Below are 25307 nucleotides of genomic sequence, written 5' to 3'. Positions count from 1 at the left end.
TCACTTTCCCTCACCTGGGAGGTACCCTCATCTTAACAGACATGTGAACCATGAGCATGTGGATTATTAATTGGTTTTATAGGAAAAGAGCAGTATCTGTCACACTTTTACTGTGGGCACCTGAACAGCGCCGTAGAAGAAAGAGGGAAGGTGGGAGTGAAAGTGGAAAGAGAAAGGGGTTCCATAGTGGAGGGCTCCGGAGTAATTTCGACCACCTGGGGATCTTTAACGTGCACTGAGATCGTACAGCACACTGACGCCTCTATTTTTCCTTCATCGAAATGCAGCTGCCAGGCGTGTATGGCTATCCAACAAAAGAGCCTCGGCAGAAACGAGCTCCTCCTGGACAAGGGAGAGGAAATCTTTACAGATATACGAGAAGAAATAGAAAAGTATCCATAGAGACATGATCAAATAGCGTTCCTATATGTTGGGGTTTTCACTTATACCCCAACATGCCATAGAATGGAATGCTAGGACAGTGCACTGTTGCCAATAGCAGAAGAACTATGGGTAAAAACCGCCGACATTCTGTAACCTTCACCCCGTGGGCTACCGAGATCCATGATGGAAATTTGCATTTCGTGTGCGTGTCTCTAAATTAACCTCTATGAAATTCGCCTTCCTTCTCCTTAAAGTCTCTACCAAGTCTTTAGTAATTATCACTTAGATTTTACAGCCTATACTAATGCTTTTGGTTAGTAACCGTGGTTTACAGGAAAGGTGCGACGTCTGTCATACTTCCTCTGCGGACACCTGTACTGCTCTGTAAGGTGGAGTCATACTACTACACTGCGCTAAGGTTCGCATACAGTTGTGGCTTCACTTTAAAGGTGAAATTTGCCTTCAATGGCTCATACTGTCGTCTGTTCAGTCACACTATTGGGCGAGAGTACATACCATAGCACCACATCCTGGCAGCATGGCGTGACGCAGTAAGTGGGATAAGGTGCATTGAACTGCTGCTGTGTGATGCTTTCCTATTTAGTTGCACGTTAATGCTGACTTTATTTATATCATATACACTTCGGTCTAGGCCTGTTGAAGACTACTTGAGGTATTAGGCCAAGTCTAATTGGCAAGAAGGCATTTAATAGAGTCCGTGAGCTGCCCAACCATAGCCCGATGAGTTTGAACTATTGCTATGATGCTGCACACCTGCAGCGTTGCTGTCGCTGTTGTTAAAGAAAGTGAAGATGTGACAGATCCAATCAGAAATAAGCCGTCATAAATCACGCTAATCGTTTTGAGAAAAATACGCGCTGCACCACTGCATTGCTGCTTTGCTCGGTATTCTCTGCTAGAGGAGTGCAGCTCTCAGGTGGTGACAGATGCGGCGCACTTCTTACTGTGCCAGCAGAAGAGACACCATTCGGCTGATCCTTGAATAGTCAAATTTTACAGCGGGAATGACATGAAGAAATCTTTTAAAGTAATTGTGCAGAGGTGTGTTCCTTGTTGCACACTGACCGCGATCGTTGCCACTCGAGCTTCGGGTGGTGTTTGTTTTTCCACTAGTTTTGTTGAACCTTACGTGAGCAGATCGTGGTGTGCATGATTATGTTTTCTCGGTGATTTGAAATTACTGCTGATGTTCCCTAAGGCGAGTCACAACGTGTACCACTGCATGTGGCAGCAGAAACGTTTAGTTTTGGGCAGCAATGCCTTCAATGAGAAAATAATTTGACCCCTCCCCACTTTCAGACCAACATTCCTTGCTCTGAGTAGGTACTGCTCGCGAAGAAGCCAGTATATTTTCTATCCTGCCAGCAGTCAGACTTCTTTAGCTTCACAAGTAATAAGAGCAAGAACATAAACTCTAATTAGCGCCAGTCCTTCAGCCTCAACTCATGGAACTCTCTAACTCCATGTAGATAAAACCTAGCTCGATGAAACTCCATGTAGAGAAAATCTAGCTGGATGAAACGCATGTTGCACGCACAAGGATGAACACTCACTTCTTTACACATATTGGCAACTTGTTTAACCAAGCATCCTTCAGCTAATTTTTCGGGTAGAAATGAGAGCGTGTGCCGGGCTACATCACGTATACAGAGAAGTAATAGTTCATGAAACAGCTTAAATCAACTAAAGCAACAACAGCGATTAAGCAAGATGCAAGTGTGTGATACTGGCATACGTCAAAAAGCAAAGCTGCAGACAAAAATGCAACGTTTATCTTTCAAAAAGCACAAGTTCAAACCAGAGCCTGCTTCAGCAGCAGTAAGTGGAGTCATGTGATCCCACCTGCTCCCCTAGGTCGATGCTAGTACTGCCCGCTTCAGTGGTGGAGCTCGCGCCCAAAAGCTGTTTAGCCACGCCGGCATGTGAGAAATGTTATCTTAGTTCTTGCATCATGCCAGCATGGTTGCTATGGAGGCAGATGTCACTAGTTAGTGGTAGTGACCGATAATGACAGTTAGAGGTAGTGGTAGTGCGTGATGATACTGACAGATGACTGCGACTATGATGTCATCACCTGGTGATGTCATGACAGGATGTGTCATCATGATGACTTCAAATCTGGCCATATCTAATAACCGGAATTGACGTCACAATAATGTCATATCCTGTCATAACGTCACCAGGCGATTCATGCATATATGAAGCTGACCCTGCCGGGTGTCTGATCCAGCCGTCCGTGTGGCGCCTTTCATCTAGCGCTTTCTCAATCACCACACAACACAACGTACAGAAGCAGACACAGTACAGCAGGCATCAGCAGCGTTTCAAATTGGTTTACAGGAAAGAAAAGGCGCAGTATGACACAGTTCTCTGCAGACACCTTAACCAAGCCTACCAAAAAGGAGCAAGGTGGGAGTGCAAAAAGAGAAAGAGGTGCCGTAGTGGAGGGCCTCAGACCACTGTGCAATAGAGGCTTTTGCCTCATTGCAATTTAGTGATCCAAAGTAACCCTAGAATTTTTTGCATCCTTAGTTTGGTCTCATGAACCTAACCTATTATTGCTTTCACATTAATAAAATCAGATATGCATCTTCCATTCCGGTCACCCATTTCCCATGCACCACAAGAAGCAGCTCTTCAAGTGACAGAAGCGCCTCCTGGCAGCACATGTAAGCTCTTCACTCTGCCTTCAAACCTTACGCATATGGTTAAATAAGTCATCTTGGGTTTACAGCGAGCAGCACTCACCTTGTCCGCAGCAGCGTTGGTCCGAAGACAATGGCCAGGTTGCCGGCAGGCATCTGGTTGAGGTGTGCATGTGCTGCTACCCTTGCTAGGTGGCGCAGGAGTGCTGACAGTGTGCGTGCATGCAGCGGTGGTAGTTGCGTGACCAGCGCCCGCAATGCCGCTACCACCTCTTCCTCTTCATCATGTTCCTCCAGGCCCTCATCGCCGGCCGCGTCGTCCTCCCCTTCCGAGTGCTGTGTCACGCCCGTGCCACCCGGGTGCTCCTGCAAAAGGTGGTGGGGGAAGGGGATAATACTGTCTGTCTGCCAAGCATTCTACCAAAGCCTATCAGTGCAATGGCCTAAAGATAAGCTGTTATCTAGGCAGCACTAATGGCCAAAAAGTCATAGACTGCAGAGTTAGCAGTGCAAAGTGGAACTCTCACACAGATTTTGAAGGCAAGCTTCAAGCAGCGACAGAGTACACAATCTCCTCCTGTGTTATCAAGAACTGCCATGTTGCCTGAAAGTGACGAATCAAGTTTCTTTCTGCCCCTCTCGCCAAGATGAGGTAAATATCCTCAGGTGGTCAAAATTATTACCGTAGTCCTCCACTATGGCACCTCTTTTTTCTTTAATTTTTGCCTTCCTCCTTTCCATTACAGTGCGGTTAAGGCATTTGCCAAAATGCGAGACAGTTACTGTGCCTGTCACTTATAAATTGGTTTATAGGAAAGGAAATGCACAGTATCTGTTACACTGCTTGGTGGACACCGAAACATGCAATGAGGGAAGAGAAGAAGGTGAGAATAAAAGAAGAAAGAGGTGTTTTAGTGGAGGGCTATGTAATAACTATGTTTCAACTGCATGGCAATCTTAAACATGCCGACATCGCAATGTACACGGACAGCTGTTTCGCCTTCACTGAAACAGGGCTGCCGTGATCAGGTTCGAGCCTGGGTACTCGGGTTTAGCAGTCAAGTGTCTTAACCACTTCGCCACAGTGGCAGACTAGAAGTGTTGGATGCTGCTCACTGCAGTGCCACCATTCCATTTCAAAATGCCTACCCTATTCTTGGGCACTGCAGAAGCCACTACGACAATTTGCCACTGTGACATCATTTTAGGAAGGCACCTATTGGGACTCTGCACTAAGGCGTCATAGAAAACATTTGTGCAAGGTTTTAGGGCATTATTTTCGGCAAAATCATTCTAACACCTCATTCATTTACCACAGGCGCATCTTGATGTGCCAATCGGACAACGGACATCCACACACTGAACAGTGCAGCAGGTAGGAACTCTAACCATACGCACCTTCGCCAGAGCGATGAAGTGCGGGTAGAGGCGGTATGTGAGTAGCGGCTCGGGTAGCTGTCGCAAGTACAGCTTAAGCACGTTGGCGACCACGTGGGGTGGTGAGTCACTGAGGTCGACGAGCGTGGCACCATTCTCGAAGCACTGGCACAGGCGCTCCACCTTGGACTTAACGCCTGAGACTCGGTACAGGCCGCGTACGCCGTAGCCCCGGGCGTCCATCTCGGCGATGCATCGCCGCACGATGTAGGGCACCTCGTCTGCAGGCTGGACGCCCAGCTCGACGCCAAAGGTGGTCATCTTGCGTGGCAGCCGCTTGTGGCCGCAGCGAATGGCCAGCGTCTCCAGGCACTTCTTGTGCGATGCTAGGCCGCACTGGGAGGGCACAGCAGAGGAGAGAGGAGTGCACTCAGTGCATAGATCGAAGAGGCTGGTTGGCATGAATGCACGTAGAGTGGGAACAGTGTGTACATTCACGAATGACAGAGGGTATAATAAGTTACCTTGTTGTTGTTGCGAATGAAGGAAGAAGGAAAAGAAAATTATGGGGGACGGGGGACATTCAAGCTCCACCTTTAAGTGTATGATGCAATAGAGTTGATGACTCCCTTCTGCAGCACTCCTTGTGAATTTTCATCCTCTTGTATGTAATTTCTGCTAGCCTAATTACCAATCCCTTAAACTGTGCTCCTAATATCTCAGATGTTCTTATTAGCATACAGTTTTCAGCTATCACATTATCCAGCTGCAGGTGGTAAGCGACCACTTGACACACAGAGCCTCGCCTTAACCATGCCGTATGAACGCACCTGCATGGCCTAGGATTAGCATGTCTGACTCTACACCAAAAAGCCTGGAAGGCTGACTCATACCCCACCCTCCCACCTTAAATGAGCAACATGAGTTGGTAGCTCCTTTCGCCAACTTCGGATCGCATACAATCTTATGTCCCACAGCCTATTAATAAATTAGTGCTTGGCCACACGACCTACCAACTATCACCTGCCAAAGCCATGTTCGTGATTTTCCGGTTACAATGCTGGCAATGCCAGGCCTTCTGCAGAGTGGGTCTTTGATGCTATCATGTTAAAATGCACCAGCCTACCAACTAGCTAGTGACTCTAGCTCTGGCTGAGTGGCTGAGAATTACTGCTTCGTGCGGACAAAAGGGGGCTGAAAGGGTTGCGCAAAGAAAGACTGAAAGGGGAGATGCACATCCAACAGTGGCTGCCATCTGCCACCGAATGCTCCTTAGCAATCAGCAAGGCCCCTAAGATACCAGCCGTGGAGATACATTGACCTAAAATAGAGTAGCGGACAGGGGTCTCTGCGTGACCCCAAATCCATGGCCTGTTTCAGCCCAATTTCAGGAGAGTGCGATCGGAAAGCTGCCAGAAACCGGTGTATGAAAATGACACTCTGTTGCGTTCTTTTGTCGCAAAGAATTTTGGAGTACTAACTGCGCAACCAAAAGAAAATACTTCGCTTTTTTTATGCACCAGGCACGTGGTGCAACACAAGTTACCAATTCTGTTTGAAGACAAACTCAGAAGTGTCACACCAACACGTTCAAGAATTGGCGATTGCAACACCGCAGCTTTGTTCGCTATTTGTGAGGGCGATTGCCACATAGGAATTCACTCCCATTCGCTACACAGTATATTCTGGTTCACTGTACAAGAGGGTCAAGAGCAGCCTCCCCCCTTCCACAGCCACCCATCAGTTTTCATGAATTTAACTGACTCACTGCTGCTCCCTTGCTCACTGCTACGGTGCTCACTGCTGCTCCCTTGAGCGCCGGCGCTGGCAGCGCCATGATAATGGAGTGCATTCGCTTTCACATCATGAAATTTATGGAAACTGATGGGTGATTGTGGAAGGGGGGAGGCTGCTCTTGACCCTCTTGTACAGTGAACCAGAATATACTGTGTAGCGAATGGGAGTGAATTCCTATGTGGCAATCGCCCTCACAAATAGCGAACAAAGCTGCGGTGTTGCAATCGCCAATTCTATGATTAAGAGCCACTTTTCCCTCACCCTCTTCACTTCAGCCAACATTCTTAGATGGGAGGTCTTTAGCTGTCTATTGATAATGGCACTTTAAAAAAAAAACATGACAATTGCAGTGCAACCTCTTAGCGCCTAAAGGTGCACTGAGAGTAACCATGAATAATTTTTATTTTGTGACTGCTAAGCTGTGCATCCTTTGTCACGTACCACATATCTGCCAGCATAGCATAAAGCTTTATCTCTGCAAATATTTAGCTGTAAAGAAGAAGTTCAGATTAGGTGGACATATCGCCGAGAAAGAGGAAGAGGAAGTGATTTTGAGTACCAGCTGACTGCAAGCTAGGCCACCCCCGCTCCGGTCCTGCACGCTACCAGTGCCCGCTACCAGTGCCTGGATCCCCGCTTAACACTTGGTGGAGGTCGCGGGATTTCTCTTCCATTTCCTCGCCCTGGAGCTCCGCAGCCGCCGTCCCCTCTCCGTGCGCCCCCTCAGCCCTCCTCTCACTTTGACCACTTCTCGCATGACAACCGCTCAACCTATGACAACCGCTCAACCTCTCCGCGCCGTCGCTCTTCGTCGCCGATGCGCCGCCGTTCTACCTCGCCAATGCCGGAAAACCACTAGACGCAGTTCCGCAGGCAAGAACTGCGCTTTCGTTGAACAGTGAAAGTCCTGCTTCGCCACCGAACAATTTATAGAAGTTACCATTGAAAATGTTTGTACTCTTGCGCTTGTAGATACTGGTGCTGCTGTGTCGGTTATTGACGTTAGACTGTGCCGCTTGTTACGAAAAGTTGTTCTGCCGTTTTCTGGGGTTTCTTTGCGCACCGCCACTGCTGAGCACATCAAACCGCTCGGTACCTGCACGGCTCGAGTCACCATTCAGGACGTTCTCTACGTCATCAGTTTTATCGTTCTTCGTGACTGCTCTCATGACATTATTTTAGGGTGGGACTTCTTGTGTCGCAATCGCGCCGTAATTTATTGCGCTCGTGCCGAAGTAGAGCTTTCTCCGCTGTGCACCGCACCGACCACCGTTAACGTTCTTGGGGAAGCCAAATGCCACGTTGCGGATGCTACTGATATCCCGCCTTTATCTGCTGCTATTGTGCCTATAAACTGTGCCTCTCTTCATGACTGTACAGTGCTCTTCACCCCATCTTCCCTTTTCGTCTCACGACGCTGTCTTCCCCTCCCCTTCGCCGTCCTTAGTGTACGAAGCGGCCGCACCGAACTAGCCATTACTAATGATTCGTTCTACCCACTCACGTTGCAATGTGGCGAGTGCATTGGGCATGCCGACCCTGTTCGATCAGAAAATTTTGTTACCGTCCCGCCGCTTTTCTCCGCCTGTGCCGACACAATCTCCGACAGCATAAGTGCCCTTAGCCCACCTCGTTCCTCGTCTCCTCCATCGCCTCTTGCTGCCTTTGACAAAGCCATCGACAGTGCTCTCGCTCCAGATCAACGCGCCAAGCTCTTCGACTTGCTGAACCGATTCCGAACTTCCTTCGACATCCAGCAGCCATCCTTGGGTCGGACATCAACTGTTGCCCACCACATCTATACTGGTATGCACGCCCCATTACGCCAACGTCCTTATCGTGTATCAGTCTCAGAGCGACGCATTATTGATGAATAAGTCGATGAGATGCTCCGCAGAGGTGTTATTAAGCCTTCCAGTAGCCCTTGGGCATCCCCGGTCGTTTTAGTCAAGAAGAAAGACGGGTCTATTCGATTCTGTGTGGACTACCGCCGACTTAATGCGATCACACGAAAGGACGTCTATCCACTGCCACACATAGACGACGCGCTGGACACTTTGCATGGAGCGGAATTTTTCTCTTCAATCGATTTACGATCTGGCTACTGGCAAGTTCCAATGGCTGAAGACGATCGCCCCAAGACAGCTTTTGTCACTCCCGACGGGCTCTATGAGTTCAACGTCATGCCGTTTGGCCTGTGTAACGCGCCCGCCACCTTTGAACGCATGATGGACAATATTCTCCGCGGTTTGAAGTGGCACACTCTGCTACTTGGATGACATCGTCGTATTTTCACCCGACTTCGCGATCCACCTAACGCGCCTTGAAACTGTCTTGCAATGTCTTAGCGACGCTGGTCTGCAGCTCAATCTGAAAAAGTGCCATTTCGCCGCTCGCCAACTTACTATTTTAGGGAATTCAGTGTCCAAGGATGGCATCCTTCCTGATCCATCTAAACTCCGCGCTGTTGCTGAGTTCCTGAAGCCAACATCTATCAAGCAACTGCGCAGCTTCATAGGCTTATGCTCCTATTTTCGGCGTTTCGTTCGGAACTTTGCGACCATCATTGCTCCTCTGACGTGACTTCTCAGCGCCCACAAAGATTTTTCTGCCTGGTCGCCGGCTTGCGATACTGCTTTTACGAAATTGCGCACGATACTTACCTCACCCCCCGTATTGCGCCATTTTGATCCGGCTGCTCCTACCGAAGTGCACACCGATGCCAGCGACGCCGGCCTCGGCGCTGTTCTTGCCCAACGAAAACCCGGTGTTGATGAATACGTTGTGGCGTACGCAAGTCGAATGCTGACCAAGGCCGAGACCAACTACTCGGTGACAGAAAAGGAATGCTTGGCAATTGTTTGGGCGCTTCAGAAATTTCGGCCATACTTGTATGGGCGCGCATTTGATGTTGTTACGGACCACCACGCTTTATGTTGGTTGTCTTCACTAAAAGACCCCACCGGCCGTCTTGCCCGCTGGTCGCTTAGACTACAAGAGTATGATATCCGAGTCGTCTATCGTACAGGGCGTAAGCATTCCGACGCAGACGCTTTATCTCGCTCGCCAGTGTCGCCTGACGCTCCGTTGTCCCCTGCCTCAAGCTCCGCCTTGGCTTCTTTGTCCATCGACGACATGCCATCAGAACAGCGCAAGGATCCGTGGCTTACATCACTAATCGATCTTCTAACGAACTCGTCACTTTCACCGGCTCCTCGCGCCCTTCGTCGTCAAGCGCAGCATTTCGCCCTTCGTGACCGTCTTCTCTATCGACGCAACTATATGCCAGATGGCCGTAAGTGGCTGCTCGTCGTACCTCGCCACCTCCGAAGTGATATCTGCGCCTCTTACCATAACGATCCGCAGTGTGGCCATGTGGGTGTATTTAAGACTTACGAACGGTTGCGACAGCACTTTTACTGGCGCGGTATGTATACCTTCGTCAGTAAGTATGTGCGTTCGTGCATCGATTGCAAACGTCGCAAGCCGCCTCCTCTCCATCAGCCGGCTCCACTACAGCACCTTCCGTGCCCATACCGACCATTCGATCGTGTTGGCATCGATTTGTATGGACCTCTCCCGTACACACCTGCAGGAAATCGTTGGATAATCGTAGCCGTCGATCACCTCACCCGCTATGCGGAGACAGCAGCACTTCAGGATGCCACCGGACCCACTATCGCGTCCTTTCTTCTTCATAATTTCATTCTGCGGCACGGGGCCCCCCGTGAACTTCTAAGTGATTGAGGCAAATCTTTCCTATCCGAGGTTGTCGAAGCGTTCCTACGCAAATGTCAAACCATCCATCGGACAGCCAGCGCGTACCACCCTCAAACCAACGGACTGACAGAGCACTTCAATCGCACACTAGGTGACATGATGTCCAAGTACATCGCCTCCGATCACTTCAATTGGGACAAGATTCTCCCATTTATAACCTACGCCTACAACACCGCCGTTCAAGCAACTACCAGATTCTCGCCATTTTTTCTGCTGTACGGGCGTGAACCTTCGTCTCCACTCGACACCATCCTTCCCTACCGTCCTGATATTTCAGAGTATACATCGCTTGCAGCAGCTGCCAGGCACGCTGAAGAATGTCGCAAACTGGCTTGCTCACTCACTTCGGACGAGCAAGCCCAGAAACAAGCGCACAGCGACAGCAGCCACTCTGTCCACCAATTTTCTCCCGGTGCTCACGTGTGGCTCTGGGTCCCATCGACACCACCCGGTCTGACCAGCAAGTTTATTTCCAAATACCACGGACCCTATCTAGTGCTCCAACAGACTTCTCCCATGAATTACCTAGTTGAACCGCTAGCCGCATCCACCGACCTTCGCCGCCGTGGGCGTGAGATTGTTCACGTCGACCGTTTGCAGCCTTACTAAGATCCCGCATTCCTTTCGTCTCCTTGAGTCGCCAGGATGGCTCCTCTTTTCTGCGGGGGCCAGATTGTAAAGAAGAAGTTCAGATTAGGTGGACATATCGCCGAGAAAGAGGAAGAGGAAGTGATTTTGAGTACCAGCTGACTGCAAGCTAGGCCACCCCCGCTCCGGTCCTGCACGCTACCAGTGCCCGCTACCAGTGCCTGGATCTCTGCTTAACATAGCATTTAAATAGTGTGATGCATAATCCGAACTGTTTGGAAACTTCAGACAGTGCAGTGTGCTGCAAGGAATTAAACAGCTGCTTAGCAACTGCAAGTGTACCACCCACTTCGCTGTGACGGTTGCACGCACAAGGCAGTTTCACACACCCAAATCTCTACCACAACACGAGCAACAGAAAAAACAAATGACACACTTGATTTTCGAGAGACACCAGAGAGTAAAATGAGTCACCATTCCCTCACGTCTTGATCCTTGGCGCAAGCAAACCGCAACGCGCACATAGTGGAGTGCCACCTCTCCTGCTGCAATAACGGGAGCTTGAACACTTTTGATCAAGGCTGTTCATGACACAAGGAAAAAGGACGAAAGTATCGGCTGCCAAGGCATGCTAAAGCGTTTCGTCTGTGGAGGCATTCAGTAGAGAACTTAACACGAGCATAGGTGAGGAGAGAGGCTGCATGCCCTGTCAGAAGCAGAAAGCGATGCGGATGTATACCTCTGAGCATTCGACTCCCTGGAAGTAGACGTATGAGTCACACTCCCGGCAGCGCGATGGCGTGCGCAGCTTGCGGAACGAGTGTGTCTCGGCGGCCAGGGATAGGCACATTGGTCGACCCGCACCCCGCTCTGCAAGAGAAACATGGGGGGGTTAGGGTTGTAATGGTATTGAGGGCTATGAAGTGCATAGGAAATGTTAATTAGGGCTGTACAGCACATTATTTCATGCATGATCCAGTTTAAGGCATCGTGAAGCGCGAAATAATCGATCTGCCATACGTGGCAATTGCAACAAGTGTGCCAGCAATCCATCTGTAGCCTTTGTGATGAAGAGAAACAGCTTTCAATATATTTTAGTACAGCTTTGTCTGTTGTGTTTACTCCTGTACTGTAGTGCCCAGCAAAAAAGTTTAAGGGTATTAAATTATGTCCGATTTTCGTGCCGTTACTTTCGCTCCTTGAACCTCCTTTTAAGTGCAGGATAAAACACCAACTGTCATGTCAGATTAAGATTCGTACCAAGCGAAGCCTTAAAATGAAAAACAGCAAACAACCCACTGGTCTTCAGTATTTATGCTTACGACAGATCTGCGCCCATGTCTTCTAGTGACACAAGCAAAAGCGGCTGTTGCGGACATTGCTGAAGGCATCACACTGGTTTGCACCACCTTAACTGAGAGTTTAAATATAAAGTTGACTTTCTTTGCCAGTAACTAGGACAGTCATTACGATAACTTGGTTGTGTTTCATAGCCTAAACAGTCCAGTTACAGAGACGAAGACAAAGGACCACGCAGTGCTCATATTGTATGCTCTTTATCTTGCCCTGCATCCCTGTGCTGTTGGAATGTTTGTCTCATGAGCACTAAGCAAGTGACGACTGCACAATAAGGGCTCACCATTGTCGTGGTCCGTGTCAAGCTCATCACCGGACGAGACGGCCAACAGCAGTGTCCGCGACAGCGCCTGCGGGCTCGCCGCTGGGCTCGTGTCTCCTGACCGGTTGCTGCCGTCTGAGTCGCTGGCGCCGATGCCACTTCCACCAGCCTCGCCCCAGCCCGTTGTCACTGGTGGAGGACGTGACGCTGCTAAAAAGCACACACACATGCACACGCACTGGAGTAAACGGCGTCACCTCTAACGTTGTGTGGAGTTCATGGCACAACATCCTTCAATACATCCAGGGACAGTGTCACACTGAAGAAGTTACGTGCACTATCTAAGGACTCAATAGAGAGAGAAAACCACAGCTGGATGATACTAGTGACGAATTCGGACCGACCTGATAATTATTAGGAATTGAATTCCAGGAGCTGAGATCAAATGAGAAAAAACTTAAAGCAGACGCGTTGCACCTTGGAATCCAACAGCCAGCAAAGATGAACTGCAACAGGAGGGAACTCTCAGAATGAGCGTACCGGTTTCTCCGTATTTGGCCGTATCCTTTGAAGTGCACTCTGTCTAACTAGCACACCCTATTGTGTTGTTCAGCAGTAGATAAAACAATGCTAGCATCGTAGCATAGGAATGACGTACAACTTCACAGACTTGCCAGACTCATTGACATATTCTGTGAAAATTTTACTACACTAGAGATAAAAGCCTTAAAGTTTTAGATTACATCGTTTTTAGATGAACAATGGGTTTGAAAACGGTTTTAGGTATGGTTAGTAAGTGTGGATTGCTTTTCATGATATGCGCTCAAACAGCCATTGGGACATCTTTCAGCTCCATGAAAAACGATGAAATTTTTTTATTTAAGCTTTGGGACAAAGTGCAGCCTTGCCAATTGACACTGGTCTATATACTGTCAGTTCTACAAATAGCTTGCTGCTTTTTCATTTGAAGCTCAGGAGATGTAATTAACTTCTTCACGCACTAGTTTGCAAGGCATAGTCCATTTGCCAGGACAGGAAGACATTCGGCTGGTCAGCGCAGGTCACTTCAGTATGAAAAGAAATGAAGTTCGAGCATTTAATAAATGATTAATCTATAATCAAGCACGACAAGCACACTTTTCCTTGCTTTCTATCTAGTTTGTCACTTAAGACATACCATCCAAAATTCATTTTCATCTATCAGGATGTCTACCAAGTTGATGTTCCAATTTCCCTGAGTTTTTCAAAAGGTCTACTCCAACTTTGTTTTATGCAAAAATGATCTGTTGGATGCTATCACTCTCTAGTAAGTGTGTTAAAGAAATACAACATAATCTAGTTTGAATAAGTCGGCAACCAATTTTCTGCACTTACCAGGACACGGAAAATGGCGCAAATATAATGTAGCAATCAGAAAAATCTGCAAAATAAAAAAAAACTCTCTTTTTTGGAAAACATCTGCTTCATGAATTGCGAACTTCCCCACTTCTCATATTTTGATTATATTCTTAAGGAAATGACCCGGGCATGTGCAGTGGCACCTCGCAGAAGCGCATCACACAGTGTTATCTACCGTCTCAGCCACAGTGAAGTTTTTATAGCCTGCATCAACTAATTCTCTTTATAACAATGCAACACAGATGCAGACAATGCTGCAAATGAATTCGAGCTCCATGCAAAACAATAACATTTGGTTTCAGTGAGTAACTACTGTGCTGAAGACTACGAGATAGAACTCGCGGGAAGAAAGCGAGCAGAATAAGAGAATAATATGAGTGCGAATCCCCTGTTTCGCGAGCGGCGGCATCATTGAAGGTGCAGCAGATGTTACTTGTGATCAACTTTAAATTTGAACGCACACTCTGCGTACGCCACCTTGTTGATGAAAAATAACACACCATCACTGCCGTTACTTCAGATGGCAATAATGAATGAATAGCCGAGCTACTCTATCTGAATGGCTCCATTTAGATCCAAGATGGTGTCATGCACAGCTGTGAACAACCAGTTGGTTGCTACAGCAATGGCCGCTAGGATCTATACCTTCCAAAAAATGATCTCCATAGTATTGCAGGCACCTTCTTAGTCCAAAAAATGATACTTCAACTCCACGCAGTCCGAAACATCGGTTGCCAAAATGCACACATTTTTATGGAGTGTGTGGTGGTTCCTGAATGAAATCGGCGTTATTGGAATTAAAACAATCGGTCGGGGGACTGTAGTAAAGATCAGTGTTTATTTATTGAAGCAAAAAACAGAAGGAAGGTGTTCTTCCCCAGTTAGTCAGTAAAACCTGTTTTCTGCATAGCACACGGTATTGCACATTTGTATTATTTCAACGGTCCTAATCCAGGCTGCTAACTGGCAATGTTTCGGATTCATCCAGTCTTGGATGAAATTGCACTTGAAGGTCATCACACTTGACATAAAACGAGCACCTTGAAACGTAAACATAAGTTTTTCAGATTATCCCAAATTCCCCGAGAATCCCCAGTTTTCCCTGTTTCCGAGTGGGCAGACACTCTGAAGCCTGTAGAATATATTTAGGAAAAGCTTATTTTTGTGAGAAAAAACTGTATTCTTTAAGACTGGAGAGATATGTACTGCCTTAGGCGCGTAAAACTGGGCATGTCGGGCACAGATTCTAAAAGCATGCAATGAACAGCCACTTAACCAACCAGCTCTATTATAGCCGTCGCTAGTCATGTCCATAGCTGGCCAAAGAATTGCATCAATGTTCCAATTGCTAACAAGATGAGGTCGTTAACATTAAAACATCAAAGCCCAACAATGCACTCCACCGATCAGTAAACAGCAGCACTTGAACGTTGCATAAGTCAGTACAGTTTAATCTGTTTCAAGCAACATGTGGTTTAGCTGGAGCGAGAGGTCGCATGCTGCGGCCTACCTTCAGAAGCGATCTTGGCCTCGAGCACAGCCTGGTCCAGAGCCTCCAATTCAGCTTCGTGCGTCCTGCGTGACTCGGTTCTGCAATAAAAATGAGCAGCCGTGTTGCAGACGAATTGCCTCTGTTCAACGACATGTCCTTTACAGTATCGACCAAAAGTAAAGCACCCTGTCAATACATCAGCGATGCAGGTGTGAATAGTGGAGCTACAGTGGCTTGCTCGTTCCTTCACACTGTGCTACTTTTGCTTTCCTTCCAGGATATTGCAACGCCATACAAGAAGTTCCATAAAAGACAAAAATCAGACAACATTGCTTTTCCAATGAGATCCATCAAAAGGAAACATGAACTGTGAAGATTTGAGATGGAGGAATGTGATTGTTAGGTGGCGGAGGCACGAGCCAAGAGGAAAATTTCCAGCCAAAACAGCTATTCATGCCAAAGGAAGTGCTGCATTTACATGTACGGTTGCCGGCTATCGATTGTCAAAGCTTACAACTGTGAAGCATCATGCACGTTTGTTGACCGTATGGCCGCCAGTCGGACAGAACTACGCCGTGTGCACAATTCACGCTCAAGGTGCACTACAAAGCCAAAGTGCAGCAGACCCTCTGTGGCACGATAATAACACAGCGATGAATGTAAGAACCACACACATATTCTACACATTTCTTGCTTTCCAAAGTGGTGCAGTTTAATGAACAGGAGGCTATGGTGGAGCGCTGGAAATCAACCTCAACCAACTACTGTCCTACAACATGTATCAACGTCTCTGCAAATGGAAGTGTTTCCGTTTTACCCGAGTGATGATCCATTAGGGTCACTTTTCCCTCTTCAGCTAATTTTCGGTCCAAAATTGACTCTGAAGGGAAACTCCAACAGCTTTCAGCGAATGATATAAGAAGGGAAGATTTTTCAGGATGTAGATGTTAAAAAAGCAGTTTGATAAAATACTGATGTTAATGCATGATTGCAGTTTGTTGAACTTTATTAGATCAAAAAAGTGAAGGCGGCTCTAGCTCGCCTTCACGTCTTTGCACTGAGCAGGAGTAGAGCACTTTTTCGCCGACACTACATTAGGGCCCTGCAAAATCAACGATGTTCGATACGCTGTGTCGGTAATGATAGTGACTCAGAGCTTTTGTTGGGAAACTGATGCAACAATTTAAACTCAATTTCATTGCTTTTCGGTTGCTAAATTCAAAGTCCCGACCTCTAACGTACAGCTGACACAAGCATCATTGTAATTCATGTAAGGGATATGAGCCTGTGCAAGCCATTTGCAAGCTTTTTTTGTTTGGTTTCATCACAAGTGAATTGTAACTGAATACAGCTTTAAAAATGAGTCTTAATGGACATTTTTTTGCTTCTATCAGGCAAGGCGCACGTGGCCATGGCTGCCAAGCGTTCTCACAGGCCCTTGCTTAATTTAAATATGTAGTTAAGTGCATATATAAAAAAATACGAGCAACCAACAGTGCTCGGCAACTTTGTGTGTTCTGGCATTAACTCTGACAAATGCAAGAATTAACAAAAAATAAAAAAGCGAATGAAAAAATAAGGATTTTTCACACAGATACTGAGAAAATGTCTATGACACGAGATTTTTTTCGGTGAAGTAAAGTAATTTTTGTGACTACGGCATGGACCAGATTAATTTCATTGGCAGTGAACTTTAGTCTTTTCAGACAACCGATAGTGAACACTTGATTTCTCTGTGGCCCCAACGAAACATCGGGTGGTCCCACTTCGGCCTCAGGCCACAAAGAGAAGCCTTCTTACCTCGTATCTCCAGCACAAGGCTCGAAGGTTAGCAGCTTGGGCTCTGTGGGATGCCGCCCTGCTGGTATCCGGCGCACAAACTCCAGGTACTGTGACCCTGGCTCGTAAAGGCGGCTACTCTCGCATAACGTCTGGAACTGCATTGAGACAGCCCAAAGAGAAGGAACCGGAAAAGCAGCGTTAATGGCTTCCACCACATACTGACAAAAGTGACTCCAAATGTTGAAAGAGTGCTGCATTCTTTGTCTCTATATAATTGTACTCTATAATGCTGTAAAAACGTAAAGGCACAGTATCTGCCAAGCTTCTCTGTGGACACCGGAACTGGGCCATAAGGAAGGGGAGGAAGGTGGGATTGAGAGAATGTTTCTGGCAGGACATGGACCTCCCCAGCATTTTATCGATAAGCACTTGTGGCATCATCATGACTTGTAGTACGGTTATAAACCCGTGAATTTGCCTAACTTTAGTGGCACTGTTTCTCAACGTTTAGAAGTAAACATGAAAGGAATTTTTCGCAACTGATCCCAAAGTGAACAGCAATTCATGCGTAAATGCAGGATATTTGCCGCATAGCTGGCGCTAGCACTGACAGTTGTGAAGTGCCACGACAACACAAAAAAGAACCGTGAACCGCCTGCAAAACTTTACCGTTTGCCGTGCACGAGGCACAAAAAGCAGAGGTGCAAAGCGAGCATCAAAGTGCACAAAGTCTACTGCTTCCTCCATAGAAGTGTCAGCTTGATTCGTTTTGCATTGAAGCACTAGTTAGTAATCGTGACCATACATCAAAATTAACAAGACAGCTAGCCTAGCCCACAATTTTGATCACTGAAGATTTGGATGAGCTGTATTAATTGTCACTCATGTGAAGGCAATGCATGTTAATGCTACATAGATATCAATGAATGTGCGTATACTGCACGTAAGTAAGAATCTAAAGGACAAAGATAGTTAAGATGGTTTGTTGTGAATGACAGATTTAGCAATGCAAAAGCACAACACATGGATCAGCTAAACAGTTTCAGTACTGTGCCTATAGCTTGTTCCTATTTGTGCTCCATGTTTTCAGCTGTGCTTTCTAATTAGAAATGGCATAAAAAATTGAGAGCTGCAGAACCAGCCTTGTAGCATCACGAAACATGTTGTCATTTTTTCTTTTCATTTAACTAAAATAATTCATATTTTCTTTTTGCTGTTTATTGCTTTTAGTTTCCCTCAATGCCCTCCGGCGTCTTCATGCTAGACAAGGAGAATTATGGAGTCGTTCTCCAGAAGTCGGCATAGACTAGTACTTAGTGTGCTCAACTGGGACACAGTACAATGGTGGTTCAATCTTTGTGCGAAGACTATTTTTTTGGATCAGCTAAACAGTTTCGGCGCTGTGCATGCAGCTTGTTCCTATTTGTGCTCCCTGTTTTCAGCTGTGCTTTCTAATTGGAAATGGCATAAAAAAATTGAGAGCTGCAGAACCAGCCTTGTTGCATCACGAGACATGTTGTCATTTTTTCCTTTCATTTAACTAAAGTAATTCATTTTTTTTTTGCTGTTTATTGTTTTTAGTTTCCCTCAATGCCCTCCGGCGTCTTCATGCTAGACAAGCAGAATTATGGAGTCATTCTCAGGAAGTCGGCGTAGTGTGCTTAGTGTGCTCAACTGGGACACAGAACAATGGTGGTTCAATCGTTGTGCGAAGACAATTTTTTTCTCCAATTAACCTGGTCCTGAGCTTGCTGCATCCACTTGGCCCCTGTGAACTTCTGAGGACAGGATCATTATCCCTCCAGCTTTCATGCTACAAGTGAGAAAGAATGCAAGAGAACTGGTTTATTCCAGAGTAGCCACATCCCCTGCGCATTGACAGTGTAGATACCAATCAATATTCTCATCTTGTGACCCCAGTTGCAGTCAGCCTTCTCTCCGCATCCATCGCAAAACTCTCCCGTATTGGCTTCCATATGACGGCCTCGCATTTGCAGTCTACGCTTGTTCCGGCGAATGGTGCCCACTCTTTCGTCTCCTAAGGCAGAGGTGGCACCTGATGCAGTCATCACAATGACCGAAGCCTCGCGAGAAGAGCGACGAACAAACAGTTCTCCCCATGTACTCAGTAGAGGAGCTGCAGATACATTAGCCTTGGAAAGCCTCTCTCTGCCTTATTCAGCAGTCATCATCAACGGCAGTTTGGAATGCAGTCTACGTTCATACAACAAACCTGCAAGCCCGTGCCCACAGAGTGCATGCGTAGGGAGTGGCTGACCTCACCTGTATGGGCGCCGGCGCCGTGACAGTGTGCTGTAGCTGGAAGTAGGCCACGGTAACGGCCTTCATAGTCTGGTCGCACTGGCACATGAGCTCGCGCACCTGCTGCAGAACCTCCGCCTGTACCAATGTTGAAAATAGTTAACAGCAAGGAAAAGTGCTTGTTGGTGGTGTAAAAGAGAACGCAGGAGCGCTCATTGACATTTACAATTACAGTGACAGTTCTCTATATAGTAGCAGTCCAGATATTAGGAGAACACAGCTCTCCAGCGAGCTGTAGAACCCTGTGAGCTTCATGGTGTATCCTTGCTCACAGCTTTAGTACATTGAAACGTGGCAAACACAAGCCCCACCTTGGTCCTCTCGAGGGCGACAATCCTCTCGTTGGCTTCGACCACGCATGCCTTGTAGGTAGTCTCGGCCTCGCGGGCCTTCTGCAAAGCTTCCTCCTCAAGTCTTCTACGACGCTCATCGCCGTCTGCCCGCTGGGCGGCCTTGTCATGCTCCTGGTGCCGCTGCACGTACAGGGCACGGGCCTTGCGCACGTTTGCCTCCAGCTCTTGCTGCCAAAGGAAGAGAAAGAAGGGACACCAGAGAACAATGAAGTATCCACATTGCTGACTGCAATGAAAGGGGCATCTATCAAACAGTCGTGACCATGGTGGTGAAGAGTTTTGTTAGCACAGTCCCTGGCTCATCACTGCTGTTCTCAGTGTGGCCCTTCTGTTCCCAGTAGTTACCAGAGGTAGTCATATAACCCAGAGCACTGCTGGCTTTTCGAACTATGATGTCCAAACTGCAATGCCCATGAGCGGTCGATACCCCCAACCCAAGCCCTTCCCAATGTACATGGAATGCAAGTCTGTGGCTATGGATCCGGGACAGCAGCAAGGTGCATTGAGGCTGCAGGCAGAGGGCTCCTAGACATTAGTAGCCCTTCCAGGGGGTCCTAAACTAAGTTTTGTGTACATGCTGTCAGCAGGAGGAGTGAGGGGATGCTCATTTGAGCATAATAAGAAAGCGGGTATCACGAAGGGTGTAGCTTTCACATAGAGATATAAGTATCACCAGTCCGTGCAGCTTCTCATCCACACAAATTATTTCAAAAGGTCTTCCCTTGAATGTAAAATTTTAAAGTATGGGCATCTTTTTGTTTCCCTTTTCAGGCCTACGCTTATATACACCAGCTAGATCACAAAAGTCAAAATGCTCGGATGGCAGTAAAAACGACGCCAAGAAAGGAGCAAAATATTGATAAGAAGCAACAATCTAGCAAAGCGAAACATGCGGGTATCAGCGGCAGCAAAGTATATTGAGACTGAGGCAAATATTTGAATCACAGTTAAACAACGTCCGCTCACCATTCGCTTGAGTTCACGCTGCCAGGCTTCCTTGAGCTGCTTGCGGGCCTTTTCGTGCTCGTTCCTCCGGGCTGTCAGAGGCTGCGAGAAAGGAGACAGGAAAGACTTGCTTTTTCATAGCCGTGAGTCAGTGCAAACACCAGTAGCATAGAAAATGCACACATAAAAGCAATTCTGTATTTAATATTAAGCACTTACAGGCCACTGAAAAAAATTAACTTAGCTGACTACAGGGTGTGTGGCACGTTACTGGAGGCAATTTTTGGGCTCGGGAGATGCTTCGCTGCTAGCACATATGGCAACATTCATTGTAGTGCGACTTCAAAGGACAAGTTTGGTTGTTCATTAAACTGAAGATCACACTGCGCCAGTGACATATCTAGGTCTGTAACCTCCTAACGCAGATGGTACCATGCAAGCCAGGGCATCCCAAGAGCAGCAACACTTGAAGTTAGAAGAATCTTACTAGAAATGATGCCGCATGAGGTTCTGGCAAAAAGTGGCCTTGCCTCTGTCCTCGCAAGAGCACCTTCTATGCCTTCCATGAGTCCTGCCGTAAGCAGGACTCTCAGGTACGACATTTTCGCGACAATTGTGGTTCCTGGTGTATGAAATTTGAGTGTGATTTATTGAAGTAAACAGAAGAGAGACAACCGTGGCATAGAGAAGCGAAAGCTTCTCTATGCCACGTAAAGCCAAGGTTGCCATGTGGAGCCAGAGCCACTACAGTGCATGCGCTGTAACCATGGCAACTAGCTGTGCTGTTCCACAGGTGCTCCGCCGCTGCGTTCATTACAGAGAGAAGGGTAGTTTCCGCGCTGCACATGCGCTTACCGTTGCGAAGAGCAGACCAAGTGGAGCAGGACAGCTTCTCCCGAAATCGCAGGCGCAGGGCATGAAAGTGGATTCTGCCTAGAACGGCGGTGAACTTTGATGCTCAAAGGGAATGCTGGTTGAGTTCAATGAAGCGCTCGGTTTCCCGAAGCCAAAGCTTCCACTTTACATTCGGTTCAGCAGCATAGAACCCCTGTAATTTTTTCCCGTTCCTTCTAGCGAATGCGTTGATAGCCTTAATGCGTCGCATTCACCATTGTTGACTTGAAAATAAAGGGGTCGGAAGTTAATGCCTGTGCTGTAAGTTGTGGTTCCTCGTCCTTCGTGTTTTATATGCTAAATGCTTAAGCCACTGCGCAGACATCTGTCGTTGCAACAGAGATTGCTATGTGTGACGACAGCGAAACACCAAATTCAAGGAAAATGAGGGGCTTTGTCATGACATACGTGAGAAAGGGGCCAACAGTCACTGATACAAAACAAAGCATAGAAGATTTTTATGAGTTGATCACTGTGGTGTAAAATTAAGCGTGGAGATAACTGACTAAAACGTAGAAGAAAAACAACACATGCTACCAGTGCGATCCAAATTCACGACCTAAGAATTTCTCGTCTGAGGTTTTACCGACTACGGCGACGGCTGTACAATCTTTCACTTCTTGAGCATTTTTGTTGCATGCGGCCTATCCTTGAGTAAAAGAGCACTGGACACGAAATTCGGAGGTTGTGGGTTCAGATCCCAACGTCGGCATGTGATTATTTTTTCTTCTAGTCTCTAGTCAATTATTTCCATAATTAGAATAATTCACATAGGTCAACACTGAAAAAAAAAAGCCCTTTCCTTTGTGTGAGTGGCTCACAAGCAAATAAGATAGACACAGAAAACATTGCTATTACACTGAGAATTTCTGTTGTTACCAGAAAGATTGCGGGCAAAAATATATAAAGGTGTTGTACGTGATGCCAAAAAATGTTCTGTAGTATTTGATTTGCTTTCAGTAAAACAATACATACGCAAAAAGTTGCAGCTCATCTAACATCTATATCGCACCACCTCACATTTATCAGTTGATAGCTGCTGTTCGAATATCGATGTCATGTACAGTACTTTTTATATGCTACTGCTGGCATCAGGAAGTCATTTGTAGACCTGATGGTCGGCGCTTCCTTTACATCTCCGAGACAGAATAAAACCAAGTGAAAGAGTATACCTCGACAAACTTGTGGTCGTGCAGCAGCGTGCAGTTGGAGAGACAGTTGTTGGCGTTGTCCAGGTCCTGGTCGATGGCCGTGCAGTAGATCGATTGGAACGGCAGGAAGCTCTGCACCACCACCGTACACAAGCGGAGATCAAATTTCCACTCAAAGCGCACTTCTCACACAACAGCGATATGTCGCTACGACACTAGAACTGGCTAGCAGCTACATTCGGACAAAAATCAAGAAAAAACCTCCAAATACTCCTAAAGGTGGCCCTTCAGCCCATGGCGTCGACCAATACTCATAATGCTGCAGTTAATCCAATTAAACCATGGTGAGCTCCCTCTAATTTTGCGCACCCTACTTTATAGCACGTATAATGGGAGTATCTACAGCATCATATTGAGGCCATTGGCTGCAGGTTTTGAGGCCCAAAAGCCGCTTTTTTCTTAAATTGTACCCAACTATAAATGGATAACAAGCCCTTTAAGGCGCTAATCCCTTCCATGGGGACCACAACAAGCATAAATTAAAACGAAAGTGTGAGAGCCTGGCAAGAGCCCCCACGAATGACAGTGCCTCACCTCTTCCTTGAGCACCGGCCGCATTGTTTGTGCCAGTTTGAGCAGGTTGCGGGCGTGTTCTGCCTCTGTGCCAAAGAAAAAAAAATTAAAAAATTTGAGGGTTTAGCATATTGCGTGAGCCTAGTGATATGAGCAACAGCTGTGTTAAGCATGGTTATACATAGTTTGACGGTTTGAATTGGCGGGATGCTGAAGGTTCGCCTTGACTTGTAGCCGTGATAGCCCTGCAACACTGCCTTTTCAATCCGCGATTTTTTCATCCCTTTAGTGAGGTTTTGGGGAAGGAAGGTACACTATACATTTGGGTGGGTGCCACGAAATGATGGACACCTACACTTAATGAGTTAAAGGTCATACCACATTTTTGAAGATCATGCGGACGAACAGGTTGACCTTGACTGATACATAGCATAGTGGTGACGGTGGTGATAAACATTTTATTAGTGGTTTTACATAAGGAGGTATTTGGGCTAGGCCCTATTGGCCCATGTCCTCACAAATCTAGGTGGAGCTTCTATTCCAGAGCTTGAATAGTGTCTAACGCTGTTTGCGTCTTGGCGAAGGTGGTTTGTTGCGACCTAGCAGCTGAGCAGCGCCGCCTCTCAGGCCTCTCTATAAGGGTGGGTGATGAAGGATTGCGAAGGATTGGGAAGGGTGGGGATTAGATGGGTAGACCCAGACCATGGTGAAAAATGTCCAAGAAGATCGCTCCACACAGGCTGCAACCTTCATCGAATTCTGTATTGAAATGTTTTAACATTGCCAGGCACATCAGCATTCGGTTCAGAAATCTGGTAGAGACATTTCAATGACTGATTATGTGTTGATAATGCGAAAACAAGAACATAAACAAGAGCATGGCCGCTAAGCCTCTTCACATTGCACCCTATAGCACCATCACAGCCGCCACCATGGCCTCCGAGATCAACCCCGCGCACAGAGGTGACCTCGGAGGCCATGCCGTCACTTGATCCTGAGGTTATGCAAGAGCTCACACTGTGGAATTCACTCACAAAGCTCGTTTGTCGGTGCGTAACACTCGGGTCACGTAATGAAAGATGCTTCGAACCAGACTTTGGCGGTTCCTGTCTCTTTGTCTACGGAATCGGGATTTATTTTAAGAACGCAAGCACTTCTTCAAAACCACACATATGACATGTCACCCCTGCGTTGCGATTGTAGGGGACGCCAGAGGACGTGCCAAAGCGTCGCGGCTAGGGAACCTACATGTTGTCCGTGGTGCCTGTCTTAGGGTGGTGTCAGCCTTTGAAGGGGCACTTGTCGCCGCCCGATAAAGACCAGTGTTGCCAGTTGAGCTAACGACACCATTTTGGTCTCAAACTGAACTGGCGCAGCCGGGCGCTCTGCATGCAGGAGACAGTTGGCGCTCGTACAATGCGGCGATCCAAATTTCCTTCTTCACTGCTTACTGCATGAAATTTTAGCTGCACACTGCAGTGAATATTAAGTGGTAGCTTAAAAGCTTGTTTGGTCGAAACGCCGTTGGCGTAGTAGAGTAGTAGTAGCAGTAGTAGTCTGCACTGTGTGTCGGAAATAATCGGGGGCTGCATAAAATTTCTACGGTAATCTCTCGTTGTAGTGATTGATAATTGATTGGTGTGTGCTAAGCAATGACACATTAAAAAAGGGTAATTGATAAATTCAGAAATGAAAAACAAAAAAAATTGAAAAAGGGGGCTCAAAGGTATCAAAATGCTTACAATGTAAAGCCGATGCTTGATGATGCTAATAAAGAAAATTTAGAGTGCCTCATTGATCAATTAATTGAAGTAATTCAAAGAAAATGAAAAATGGGAAAAGTGGATTCAAAGGTGCCAAAATTCTCAGAATGTAAAGCCAATGCTTGATGATGGCAAGTAAGAAAATTTAGAGCATATAAGTGATACTTAATGAACTGAAATAAATAAAATAAAAAATTAGAAAATAGGGGTTTAAAGGTGTCAAAATGCTCAGAATGAAAAAACAATGCTTGATGATGCCAATTAAGAAAATTCCGAGAGAGTAATTGATCAATTAAGTGAAACAATTGAAAAATGAAAATTTGTAAACGGGGTTTCAAAGGTGTCAAAACGCTCATAGTGAAAAGCGGATGCTTGGTGTTCCTCATTAATAAATTTAGTGTAATTGATCAATTAATTGAACTGA

The 25307-nt window shown here is 46.7% G+C and overlaps 1 protein-coding gene across 4 annotated transcripts in view; it reads right to left on the bottom strand.

Moving 5' to 3' along the window:
* LOC146180611 (rho GTPase-activating protein 29-like) overlaps positions 1 to 25307 on the bottom strand; it is a 234747-nt gene that overhangs the window by 36842 nt on the left and 172598 nt on the right. For 3 of the 4 annotated variants that reach the window (XM_084576090.1, XM_084576093.1, XM_084576091.1), the window contains exons 9-19: positions 23142 to 23206; positions 22569 to 22679; positions 20524 to 20604; positions 19516 to 19725; positions 19166 to 19282; positions 16901 to 17037; positions 15119 to 15198; positions 12232 to 12420; positions 11332 to 11462; positions 4449 to 4823; positions 3154 to 3416 (exon numbers count right to left, since the gene is read on the bottom strand). In XM_084576090.1, the coding sequence (XP_084432216.1) occupies positions 3154 to 3416; positions 4449 to 4823; positions 11332 to 11462; positions 12232 to 12420; positions 15119 to 15198; positions 16901 to 17037; positions 19166 to 19282; positions 19516 to 19725; positions 20524 to 20604; positions 22569 to 22679; positions 23142 to 23206 (1759 nt within the window). The remainder of the gene's footprint in view (positions 1 to 3153; positions 3417 to 4448; positions 4824 to 11331; positions 11463 to 12231; positions 12421 to 15118; positions 15199 to 16900; positions 17038 to 19165; positions 19283 to 19515; positions 19726 to 20523; positions 20605 to 22568; positions 22680 to 23141; positions 23207 to 25307) is intronic. The other variant, XM_084576092.1, reaches the window with a different exon arrangement.

Source organism: Amblyomma maculatum, chromosome 8 (assembly GCF_055883805.1).
Source record: "Amblyomma maculatum isolate TAMU_Amacu chromosome 8, ASM5588380v1, whole genome shotgun sequence".
Classification (NCBI taxonomy): Eukaryota; Metazoa; Arthropoda; class Arachnida; order Ixodida; family Ixodidae; genus Amblyomma; species Amblyomma maculatum.
This window is presented reverse-complemented; position numbering and strand designations above follow the sequence as displayed.